Here is a 13,252-nt window from a genome sequence, read left to right as displayed (position 1 = left end):
TTTTCTAAGTAGCATTTTTTTTTTTCTGGAAGGAATATATCTGTAGAAAGGGAGGGAAACAGACGAATTAATAGAGAAAATGGCAGGTAATTGTCATTATCTGAAAATACGCACACACACACACACCTATTTTTAAAAGGAAATTTTAAAAATAACAAAGGGAATCAAATCATAAGAGGAACAAATTAAAAAATACAAATGTCTATATAGAAAAACTTTCCTGCTTTTTGAGACTCTTGAATTTTTTAATTTATAATTTTACTCTGTTCAACATTTTTTTTTTTTTGCTTAAATAAACCAGTCTGGCGTTGGAGTATGGTCTGCTATTTTTCTAAAGCATTGTACCAGAAAAGAAAAGCAGACTTGAATATATTATCCTCCCTGGTCCCAGAATAGAATCTCAAACACCTGAAGGTGTGAATTATTGAGAGATGCTATTCCACCATTGTGAGAGACTGCTTCGAGGAACAATTGTATGGGTACCCAGTCCCTGGTGCTGTAGCATCCTGGGCACCAAAAAGAAATAGAAATGTAGTATAAAACCCCATATGGAGCCATTACTTCAACTGGTGCCCATTCCTTAGTGCCAGTAGCTGGGGAGTATGGGTTTTACTTTTCAAAAATTTCCTTCAGAGCTCTGCTTCTTTCCTTGTGTTCTATCTTTTGAAGTTGGCAGTTTCTTTTATTTACCTCCCTAGTATACTAGTATATGTTTATTTCTCCACGTGCTTAATTCATAACATTACACATATATAACATTATACTACTATGTAACACTAGGTCATTATAAGTATGCATTACAGTATATCTATACTAATAAAAGGGTAATATGCTAATTAGACCGGATTGACTGGATGTCTTCTGGACATCCGACTTCCTTTGGGACAAAGCCACAGTGGCGGGGGCCAAGGTAGTGGTGGTTAGGGGTGATCATGCTGGCAGGGGAGTGAGCAGTTAGGGTCTATCATGCTGGCAGGGGAGCAAGCAGTTAGCGGTGATCAGGCCAGTGGGGGAGAAAGCAGTTAGGGCAGCCATGGGCAAACTACGGCCCGCGGGCCGGATCCGGCTATTCTATCCAGTTCTCTTGCTCTCCCCTCCGCTCCTTTACTTTGAATTTATATTAGTTCACACAAACACTCCATCCATACTTTTGTTCTGGCCCTCCGGTCCAGTTTAAGAACCCATTGTGGCCCTCGAGTCAAAAAGTTTGCCCACCCCTGAGTTAGGGGCATGATCAGGCAAGCAGGGGAGCAGTTAGGGGCGATCAGGCTGGCAGGCAGAGGCAGTTAAGGGTGATCAGGCCAGCAGGGGAGCAGTTAGGGGCATCAGGCTGGCAGGCAGAGGTGGTTAGGGGTGATCAGGTAGGCAGGCAGAGTGGTTAGGGACAATCAGGCAGGCAGGCAGGCAGGCAAGAGGTTAGGAGCCAGTGGTCCCGGATTGCGAGAGGGATGTCTGACTGTGGGATCGGGCCTAAACCGGCAGTCGGACATCCCCTGAGGGGTCCTGGATTGGAGAGGGTGCAGGCCCGACTGAGGGCCTCCCCTCCACTGTGCACAAATTTCATGCACCGGGCCTCTAGCATTACATATAATGTAAATATACAGATATCAACATATAGCTATATATCCTGGCTGGTGCTTCTGATCTCCTCCCTTTCTCCCTCTTCCTGGTAGTTATGATTACACACAAAGGCTTTGACAACTTGAAGACTTCTAATTAAAGCACTGCAGTGTTCCAGTTTTCGCTCCTTTAGTCCCTCACCTGCAGGCATTTTTCATTAAGTGTCTGTGCTATTTAACAACTACTCTGACAGAATGAGAACCTGATCTTGAGTAGGATGTGTCAGAATGCATTTGAACAATGAGAGATACTCTTCTCATCCCCATGCAGATGTTTGCTTCCTTTTCCTTTTTATTGAATTGATTGGGGTGATACTACTTAACAAAATTATACAAGTTTCAGGTGCACAAGTCTACAACACATCATTGGTACACTGTATTGTGTGTTCACCACCCCAAGTCAAGTCTCTGTCCGTCACCATTTATCCCCCCCATATCCTCTTCCACCTCCCACCACCTCCCTTCCCCTGACCATCACCTGTGTTCTCTGTGTCCATAATTTTTTTCTCTTTTGCTTCGTCCCTCCACCAACCCCTCTTTCTAGACCCACCCAACAGCTGTCAGCCTGCTGTATATCTATGTGTCTGTCTCTATCTTGCTTGTTAGTTCATTTTATTCATTAGATTCCACATATGAGTGAAATCATATGGTACTTGTCTTTCTCTGATTGGCTTATTCCACTTAGCCTAATGCTCTCCAGATCCATCCATGCTGTCCCAAAGGGTAATATTTCTTTTTTTTTAATGGCAGAGTAGTATTCTATTGTATAATAGTGTATTCTATTGTGTAGTAGTAATCCACAGCTTTTTTATTCACCCCTCTACTTGGACTGCTTCCAAATCTTGGCTTATGAAAATAACAGATTTTTACTTTCACCAGTTGTTAACTAAAAAAAAACCAGAACTCTATTTTCTTCTCTTTTTATTATTAGTCTTATAATTTTAAAATCCAAATGAATTTTAAAATTCTTGGATTGGATTCAAACAAATGATAGTTTGTGTCATGGGTGACTTTCTCTATTTTGAGGTAGGAGGGATGTGTTTGGAGTTTTAGATATATCTAATTTGAATCTTTAAAGAAAACTGTAATCATCCTATCTAATAAAGAGGGAATATGCTAATTGACCATCACTCCATCACAAAGCTGGCTGCACCCACAGCTGAGGCCAAGTTCCCATGAGGAGTCTTAACGAGCAATCAGCAGAGACCTGAGGCTAATCCCTCCCCTGCCCCCATGGGGCTTGACAGGGGACCTCAGACCATGTCCCCCACCCAGCCGGGCTTGACAGAGGATCTCAGGCTTTGCCTCCCACCCGGCAGGGCTTGACAGGGGACCTCAGCTTGCGCCCCCCACCCAGCAGGGCTTGACAGGAGACCTCAAGGTGCACTTCCCATTCTGGTGCTGGGCTAGGGGACCTCAGGCTGCTCCCCCCACCCCAGCGCCAGGTCGGGGGACCTCAGGCCATGCCCCCCACCCAGTGGGGCTTGACAGGGAATCTCAGGCCATGTCCCCCACCTGGCAGGGCTTGACAGAGGACCTCAAGGCACACTCCCCACCCTGGTCTGGGCTGGGGGACCTCAAGCCACGCCCCCCGTCCTGGCGCCAGGCCAGGGGACCTGAGGCTACACCCCTGCCTGGCAGGGCTTGACAAGGGGGGACTGGCCAGGTCTGGATCTAGCCCAATCGGGGTGGGGGGGATGGAGGGCGGCCAGGTCTGGGTCTCATGCAATTTTGAAGTGCATGTGAGTGGGCAGGGACTTGACTCTGGTTCCCATGGTGAGCCCCAGACTCTGACAGGAGGAAGCTTTTCATATACATTTTACTAATTTTCCTTCATCTCTGACACTTCTATTATAGAGAAAGGGCAAATAGCAATATTAAATTATTTCCTCTAATTAATCCCCTTTTAATGTGCACGAATTTTGTGCACTGGGTCACTAATATTAACATAAAGCTAAATGAAAAAGGTTTGGCATTAGAGACCCAGATATTTGCCTGCCTCTGTAGCTACCTCTCTCTCTTGGACCTTAGGTAAGTCAACTCATGTTACTACCACAAACAACCTGATGGTATTCTTAGAAAATTTACAATGAAAGCAGTAAATGTATACAGGAATTTATCAATGTAAGGTATTACTGTATATGTTACTGCACAATTATTATTCATTATTATTACTGATACCACCTCTACAAACAGTGTGTAACTTCCACCTGCCTATGCTAAATGATTAGAGCATTCCATTTGCCCTGAAGATTAACTTTTCCCTATGAAAATTCTCATGGGCAACTTTTAATCCTGTCAAATAGGTTGATTTTTTTCTTTGCTAATAGATTTTTTCATTAAATTTCAAATAAAGAATGGTTGTATTATTTCTCACTTCCAAGATATAGTTTTTACCTTCCAGACCACTCAGAAGCTGAACAAGCTATAATACTGGGAATAGAAAATACTTTAGTTGAAAACCTTGACTATCCCTGCTGGAAGCTGGCTTGACTTGTGATCCCTAGCAAATCACTGCATCTATGAGCCATATTTTCTCAAACCTAATTTGATGATATCTAGCCTATAGGATAGCTGGTTTTGATCATTAGAAAGTTACAATTCTACTTTTCTTAGAAAGTTTATGTAGTTAGTCCTTTATTTAATTAATAGTACCCTTAAAATGTGTATGTAGAAAGAAAATAAAGAAAGGGAGGAATGGAAATAATATATATATATATATATATATATATATATATATATATACCATGTGTTGGGGAAGCAAGAAGATGAAAATCATAAAATTAAATAGTGTAAATTACAATTTCAAATAAAAAAATTATTACTCAATGTTGGCATACTCTCATCCCTAAAAACATTTTATAAATAAAAAACAAGAAAGAATAAATACTAAGAATTCTGGGGGAGTATCTTTCATCATGGAATTATGAACCCTTTCTTTCTTTAATTGCAGAAATACATGTGATCCACCTTTCAGAATTACTGGATGTCAAATGGCATATCATTATATTTTGTACAGTAAATAAGAAGTCATCTTGGACCCCTTTTAATTCTAATTTCTTTTTTTGTCTTTAGGGGTTGTACAGATGTTCTGTGCTGCATGGTCTTCATACTGTTCATTACTGGCTACATTTTTTTAGGACTTATAGGTGAGTAAATACAGGTATAGAAGATATTAAACATTTGTTAATGGAATAACTAAGTCAGTGTCATACTTTTAACATTAATCAATTTTTCCCAAAACATCTTATTATTGATTGTTGTCTTTTCACCAGGACTCACTGGGTAGCAGATGCAATGAAAAATAAACATAAAGTAGTTTATTACAAGGAAAACCCAAATTAGTTAAGTGAATCCTATATGATAAAAATGTAGTATGCAAATTGTCCCCTCAACCGGGAGTTGTCTGGGAATTCGACCAGGGGGCGGGACTGGCAGGGGGAAGGGAGGGAGGCCCCAGCAAGTGGTGGCAGCCACTAGGGGCCCTACCAGTGCACGAATTTTGTGCTTTGGGCCTCTTGTACAATTATAAAGAAGGAAGGAAAAGCTTATGATCTCTTTTTAATCAATTTTACTTTTGAAATTCTATTAAGCAGCTAATTATGTTCATGTTGCTATTTACTAATAAGAACTAGAGCCTAGATACTTTAGGTAATATATAAACATTTTTATAAGAAAATTAAAAAGAAGGGGTAATTTTTAAGGATTTCCAAAATATAAGGGAATATGCATAAGTTATATGCTAATACTACCACATTTTATACATGGAACTTGAGCATCAATGAATTTTGGTAAGCATAGGGGTCCTGCAAGCAATCCCCTGTGGATATGGAGAAAAGACTGTGTATTATGATAATAGTAATAAAAGGGGGAGTTTGAAATGTAAAAAGAAATTGATAAAGATATTTAATGTAATTTCAGTCTTCTTTCAAAGAGAATTATTTTGTAATATGATGAAATAAATCTAAAGTCCATGTAGGGGAATAAAAAAGAAAAGAAGGAAAAAAAAACATTTTATCTGATAATGCATAACATGTAAAAAGTCATTATTTTTGCCTACCAGAAATATATATCCTGTTGTTTATTGTTAGGTTAAATTTTTTTCTATGAAAATGAAAATAAAGAGGAAAAATACAGAGATTCTTTATTTGGATTTTTAAAACACTATCAAAGGGACTGGTATGAATATTTTCTGTAAAAAGGTTTTGCAATTGCCTGTGAATTTATCACATTTTCCCCCAGAGACTCCAAGTCCTGTCCTTTATATGTTGACCTAGGAAACTTTAACATATTATTAATAGGATGGGAGCTATAAAAGTCAGATAACAGCTTCTAGTATCAATAACTAGTGCCTGGACTTAATGTGGGATGTATTAGCAGAAAGAAGGCTGGGCCTGCCTAGGGAACAATGGAAAATGCTCTTTCCTGCTTTTTAGTTTTATCTTCCAATAAGACATTTTTGAGAAAAGCAATTGAAAGTAATTTCCAGAAGATCATCTCAGTAATACCTTGCAAAAACTACTTAGATTTGGATAATTCAAAAGTAAGGCAGGAAGATAAGGAGAGAAAGAAGACTAAAGGAGCATAAATCACAAAACTAATATACTCTAAGCCTTTAGAAGATTTCTTTGGTATTTCTTTAACTATTTTAAAGTCTAAATATCAATGTAGTTGTAACACAATACACCACCCATAAATTAAATGTTATAATAAAATTAATTTTCTTATTATACAACTAAAGGAATGTTAGCTTCTCTAACTTTGGAACACATCTTGTTTGTGTAATTATTTTGTTTTTACTTTTTGTTATAGAATTGAAATTAGTTGCATAAGAGAAGATTTGAAGTCAAGCAGATGTAGGGTTTCCTCCATTTGTTTGGTAGAATTGTGCTAGTGTCTTAACCTCAGTTTTCTTATCTGCAAAATATAGAAACACTACCTACTTTGCAGGGCTATTGTGAGAAGTAAATGAAATAATATTCAGCTACACCAATAATGCTACATAATAGTACTAGAGAGTAGTTCGTTTGTGGTTCTGAATTTTAATAAATTGCTTTAAAATGTAATTTACTCTATTATTTCTATATAGCAACCCATACTTTTGGTTATTATAGTTTGAATGCATACGGGAACTTCATAAGGATCTTATACTGTGCCCAGAATCTTTTTATTAGGAGGCCTTATGGCTCTTCTCCATATCTCAGAGACACTCTGTTATAATCCACAGAGAAATTCCTTTCGTCCTTACCCGGAGCTGGGAAAGCCACTGCCACTCCCTGTCCTGTGGAGACAAGAGAGGGAAGCACTGGGAGTGCTACCATTATTCCCCCTGGAGTGGGATAAGAAATTCGCCTTTTTCTTTAAGAACTCCATGTCAGTTTGTAAATGCCTTAATCCATATGAAATTAGAGGATAAATGTTCCCTGTGCAAAACTGGATTAATTTAGTGATTCTCCCAAATTAATCCTAAGGCCACTGATCAAAATGAATGGCTCACCAAATTTACTAAATATATATGCTATCTTTACCTGAACTATAATGGCTTTACTAGTTTGTTTCTAAGATAAATTTAACTCTTTGGTTATCTCTAATGTTGGGTTGAAAGAAGAATAAAGGAAAACAATTGGTGGAGTTACCAGGAGTATGAAGAATTTTTTCACATAAAGGAACATGTACCTTTTCCTGAGGAAAGATGATGCTAAGGCAGTGTCAACTGATAGTATAGTAGCTTGGCATCTTTAGCCATTTTGTTAGATCAGGACCTTTTTTTTAGGCCTGTCTTTCATCCATGTTTTGCAATTAGAGAGCTGTGTTTCTCACAAATTCTGCTGCAGAAAAACCGATTTTTGCCCTTATGTGGAATATGGCCAGCTAGCATGCAACAAAGGCACTTGACATTTGACTGATGAAAAGCAGAACCTCTATTCAAGTGGGGAAGTGGAGTGTGAGCAGAAGGTAATCAAATCTCCTTGAAAGATCAAACTAACATTTATGATAATAGCCCTCTTTTGTCCTACTTCACTGATGGTTGCTATTCAATTATTTGCTAACTAGAAAAAAAGAATAGGAATATTTCTTATGCAAATTGTTCCTATGCAATAGTAGCACAATTTTAACAGTTAATTTTTTTTTTCTTTTCAAATGTATTTCCAATTGAATGAGTTATTTCCTTGTTGCATTTAATTAGGAAGCACTTGGAGTTAGGGTCTAAAATTTGTTTTGTTTTGTTTTTAATTTTTCCTAGGAATAATTATTGCTATTAGTTGAGACAATAGGAAGTTAACAAAAAAGTAAATTAATGCAAAATAGATTAGAACTCTGTCATCATGCTATGAGCAGCCCAAGCCACATGTAGAAGCCACCTGTAGGGGGTCTTGGTCAGCAGGCTCACTGAGCTCCAAGGGATAATTACCATCAGCCTTGTAGGGCTTGCGGATGATTGAAACCCCAGTCAACATCTGACTGCATGAGAGACCCCAGGGGCCCAGCCGAGGCTTCCCCAAATGTACGACTCCCCAAATCATGAGCAAAAGAAAATTGTTGTATTAAGCCAGTAGATTGGGTGTGATGGGTGCAGCAACAATAGATAAACAGAACAACATTTAGTACCTGCTTAATAAGACCTAAAACATGGGTATGGTTTTGAAACCAGGTTCAGAAGCCAAATGGATTGTGAGGAGACTGTCATGAGAGTTTAAAGGAAAGTGAGGAAAACGCGACTGGAAACAGAAGGGAAGGGAATCTTATTATATACTGGTGAAATATTTGGCACACTGTTGCCAATGGCAATATGGGAAATAGGAAATGTGCCCACTGGATTCAGTGATCTGTCTAAATAGATCATCCTTAGGAGAGGAACCAACCCTTAGGAGCCTAATCTACACCTAGACATGACTTAGGTGAGGTGCTGAGCTTCCAGGCATAATTACTTTTATTGGATCAATTTTTAAATTGTTCCAATCAAATTCATGAAAAAAATTATATTTATAGGTAATGAGAACTAGTGTTAAATGTCCTTTTGCTTTCTTTACAAGTATATAATTATTTTAAAATTAAAATACATATTTACACTTCTTTTTGGTTTAGAAGTCTTCATTTTAAAAAGCAAGCACTTAGTTTTGACTGTTTTTTGAACACATTTCTTTGTGTTGAGTGAGATTTTTACTGTTGTATTTTGCTGAATACATGAATTCCAGATGATTTCAAGTGGAATATTGCTAGCATGAGAGTGACTGATTTGTGCTCAAGGACACGACCCCAAACTCACCATTGGGTGGAAGAGGCCACCTGTGAAATGATAAACAACATTTTTCTTATCCAGGCAACCGGATACAGGGCTGCTTCCAAAAATGCTCCCACAGCAGTAGTGTCATCAGCACAGATTTCCAAATTCAGTATCATGTGTCCTATTATCTGCTTCATTGCATTTGTAAATTGCTTGTGTTAAAAAGCCATAAGCACAATTTGGCCGGCCTGTTCCTCACATATTAAAACAGTTAAAATATACCTTTAAGGGATACAAAATAATGATTTGAAAGCCAACATTCCCGACAAACAAGTGGTTTGGGAATGCCTTAGCTGCCCCAAACAGATTTGCAGTTAATTTTTAAGTGTCAGTGCAAGCAGTTGGCCTACTCCCATTTTCTCCTCGACAGAGGGCTCTTTAACTGCTGCCACTTCTGACTCAACCCCAGAGCACAACAGGAACATGCTTTGCAAAGGTTTGAAAGTGAGAGATGATTCCAGATAATTATACTTGCCCCTGGTACTTGAGTAACATACATTTCCTTAGTATGAGTGAAAGGACAATTTGCCTGAATGAAATTTTTACCCATCTCTCACCAATCTTTTCTTATTTGCAATGAATTACCCAAATAGGAGTGTTTTACAAATAATTTATCTTCTCTCTTCTCTCATCTCTCTCTCTCTCTCTCATCTTCCACACACACGTATCCTCTTCACTTAAAGTGGTCTTTTAAAGTTATTCTTAAAACTTAGAAAGTTAAGGGAATAAGATGATTTGTCCTGATTGGTACTGACTGCTGTGTAACTTTGTCACTTGGTTTATTCTCCAATAACCAGACAGTTCCATTCTAGAGGCTATGCTCATACCACCATGCAATCCTGCCTTGCATTTACTAAAGAAGATAAATGGGGATTCTTTAAATAATGAAGGTCACTGAGAGGGAGGGGGCTGACCAGAAACCCATGATATGCTGTGGTTCTGGTCAGCCACAGCATATCATGTGCTAATGCTTTTTTCTTCCTTCCATCCCAATTTCACACAGAGTTGGCTTAAAATAGCAAGTGTCAGAAAACAGCACTAGTGGAATAAGTGAAAAGCAGGTTTTCTCTCTTGTTGTTGTTGTTGTTGTTTTTTTTTAAGAGAAAGGCAGAGAGAGAGAAACATCAAAGTGAGAGCATAACATGAATCAGCTGCCTCCGCATGCCCCCTACTGGGATTGAGCCCGTACCGCGTAACCCCGGTATGTGCCCTGACTGGGAATCGAACTGCCAACCTTTTGGTGCATGGGAGGATGCCCAACCAACTGAGCCACACCAGCCAGGGCAAAAGCAGGTGTTCTTTTGCAAACAAAAATCACAAATCATCTGATAGCTGCAGTTTGTATGTGTCATTGTTTACATTCAGTGATTGCTTGCAAGATTAGCTTCTATTATGTACCCACTAAAGAGATAAACACATTCTTTATGATAATCCACAACTACTAATACAGGTTTGGTTTTTCCTCAGCTAGTGCTTATGTTATAGATTAAATAATATTATGTCAGATAGTATCTTCTCTGGGCTTTTTCTGGCCAGAAAGGTCTCAAAGGATTTTATGTATCTTTTGAAAAGGGTGTGTTTACTATAGTAGATATTACTAATGAATATTATGTGTAACATTTTCAGATATAAGAAATCACATCCATTTTTTTTTTAGAGTGAGAGCTCTTCCTTCAAGCAAGGGAGTATTGCCACTTCTGGAGCTACCGTACAATTAAGCAAATAACACTGAGATGACCTTGAGTTTTTCAAGGATAATTTGAATAGGAGAAGGACCTACCTGAACAAAACCTTTTTTGTGGATTGCAGGGCTGGCACTGACAACAACATTATGCTAAAACAATCTTCCTGTAGTTCATTATAGAAAATAACCGAAGATACTGCCTCTCTGTGCACCAGCCTGTGTGTGCACCATACTGGTTTCCTATCTGTCCCCAGCACCCATCATCCCCCACCCCTTCCACGTGTCCTTCTCATGGAAGCTTCTTTGTGCCTCCATTCATTTTCCTGCATTACTTCTTCAGGGACATCAACCCTGACCTCCTTCACTTGGTCATTTGCCTCTAAGAATCCCTCTTTTTGTACCGTGTATTGCACCTTATAGTGCTTGTCAGAATTGTAATTTCACATTTGTTTGTGCAATTAATTCATTAAGATTAATTTCCCCTAAAAGACTGTAGGCTCTGGGAGAGTAAAGACCTTTATATACCCAGCATCTAGCATGATCCTGACATATAGTAGGCACTCAAACAATACTAGTATTTGTTGAATGAATGAAGAAAAGAATGAATACATTTCTGTCCTTCCTATTTCCAATTACTCCTTAACTTCTAAAAAAAACCCCTATCTTGTAATGTGAATAAAAACTTTGAACAGGTTGTTAATAGTGGTAGCCTAATATCTAATTAGAATAGCTGGAAAAAGAAGTACCAGATGTACCGGTTAATAATGCGGATTTTGTAATCAAAGAAAACACAATAATTTCAAGAGAAACATCAAAAATGCTTTATTTAAAGTAATGTCCATTGCTAGCTACACATTTCCCCCATCTTTCAGGTAATTTGTGGATACCGTCCCAATAGAACTTTTCTTGTTTTGAGGCAAACCGTTCAGAGACCCAATTTTCCACTTCGTCGTACGTTTTGAAGTGCTGCTCAGAAAATGCGGGTGCCATTGATCAGAACAAGTGGTAATCTGAAGGAGCAAGGTCTGGTGAATACAGTAGGTGGGTTAATACTTCCCAGGCAAGATCTTTTAATGTGTCTTTAATTGGTTTGAAGTGTGTGATGGTGCGTTATCAAGAAGCAAAATTACTTTGCCATGTCTTCTGGCACATTCTGGTCATTTTATGATCAAAGTATGGTTCAAATTGATTACTTGTTGTGGGTAGCGATCAGTATTAACGGTTTCATCTGGTTTTAGAAGCTCATAATACACCACACCTTCTTGATCCCACCAAACGCAGAGCATTGTCTTCTTTCCAAAGCGATTTGTTCTTGAAGTCGATGTTGATGGTTGACCTGGATCAACCCATGATTCTGTGCATTTGGGATTCTTAAAGTTAATCCACTTTTCATCACCAGTCACAATTCAAAGCAAAAAAGACTTTATTTCTTGCCGTTGAAACAACATTTTACTGATGACTTTTTGGTTTTCTATTTGTCTTTAGTTCAGTTGATGTGGTACCCATTTTCCTTCCTTTAAAATCTTTCCCATTGCTTGTAAACGATCAGAAATTGTTCGCTGAGCAACGTTTAATCTTTCTGCAAGTTGTTTTTTACTTTGACATGCATCTTCATCCAGTAATGCTTGTAATTGTTGGTCTTCAAACTTTTTCGATTGACCTAGACGTTCTTTGTCTTTCACATCAAAATCATCACTTTTAAAGCATTTAAACCAGGGTTCACAAGTATCTTGAGATGGAGCATGTTCACCATAAGCTTCCCGAAGTATAGGAAAACTTTCAGCAGCACTTTTCTTCAAAATGAATTAAAACTTCCCGCAAATGCTCTTTTTTTTGGCACGAAATTCGAAATATTTAAGTGTAAAAATATCTATGATGTTAACATCTTCAGCAAATTTGACATATGAAATTTTGAAGCTTGCTGTCAATACAACAAAATAGCATACATATAAAATCGCATATATATCAATATATGAAAAAAATCCGCATTATTAACCGGTACACCTAGTATATCAAAGTAATCAGCATAAAGTCAGTCTTGCTAATAAAACAACAAAAATGTAAAAAAGCCTAATTTAGTTTCTTGGTTTATCTGATTGTCCATTTCTTTTTAACTCTATATGTATTATTTATAAATTTGTTTAAAAATGCTTTGTCCCTTCTTTTGCCTCCTACTCTGACCCCTCTTATTTCACAGACTCCAAAATTTAGAATGTGCATCTTTCTGGTCTTTTTTTTTGCTATCCCCTGTGGTAGTAAATTCTGACAAAAGAGAATCTGAAAACTTTATTATCTCTTGTTATTTTTTGTTTGTGTGCTTTTAATAAAGTCCTGTATGTCTTGCTGAATATATCTAACGTGCTACCCTTGAAAAGGCTGGTCACTTGTTCAGAATATAGGCTGGTATTTTTCATTACCTTCCCCCCATCTCACTCTACCCCTCTTTACTCTGCTCTGTCCCCTGACAAACTGGCATAGACTTTATGAGGATCACACCAACAGGTCCTCCTGTCCTGTGGCTTCTAGCTTTGTTTGGTCGGTGAGAGGTACCAACAATAGATTGGCCAGTAGGAGAGTGAGTTTGTGGAATTTATTCCTCTGGCTCTCTTGCTGGGATGTCTTTCTACCGAAGGCTCCAACCCCTCTGTCAGTCGGCTCTTTCTA

General features: G+C 38.3%; 1 protein-coding gene across 1 annotated transcript in view; it reads left to right on the top strand.

Moving 5' to 3' along the window:
- The window catches only part of SLC44A5 (solute carrier family 44 member 5), a 333,802-nt gene that overhangs the window by 253,598 nt on the left and 66,952 nt on the right, over positions 1–13,252 (top strand). Inside the window, exon 4 of the mRNA XM_080658185.1 lies at positions 4,695–4,768. Within this exon, the coding sequence (XP_080514311.1) occupies positions 4,695–4,768 (74 nt within the window). The remainder of the gene's footprint in view (positions 1–4,694; positions 4,769–13,252) is intronic.

The sequence above is a fragment of the Plecotus auritus genome, assembly GCF_963455305.1.
Source record: "Plecotus auritus genome assembly, chromosome: 2".
Taxonomy (NCBI): Eukaryota; Metazoa; Chordata; class Mammalia; order Chiroptera; family Vespertilionidae; genus Plecotus; species Plecotus auritus.
This window is presented reverse-complemented; position numbering and strand designations above follow the sequence as displayed.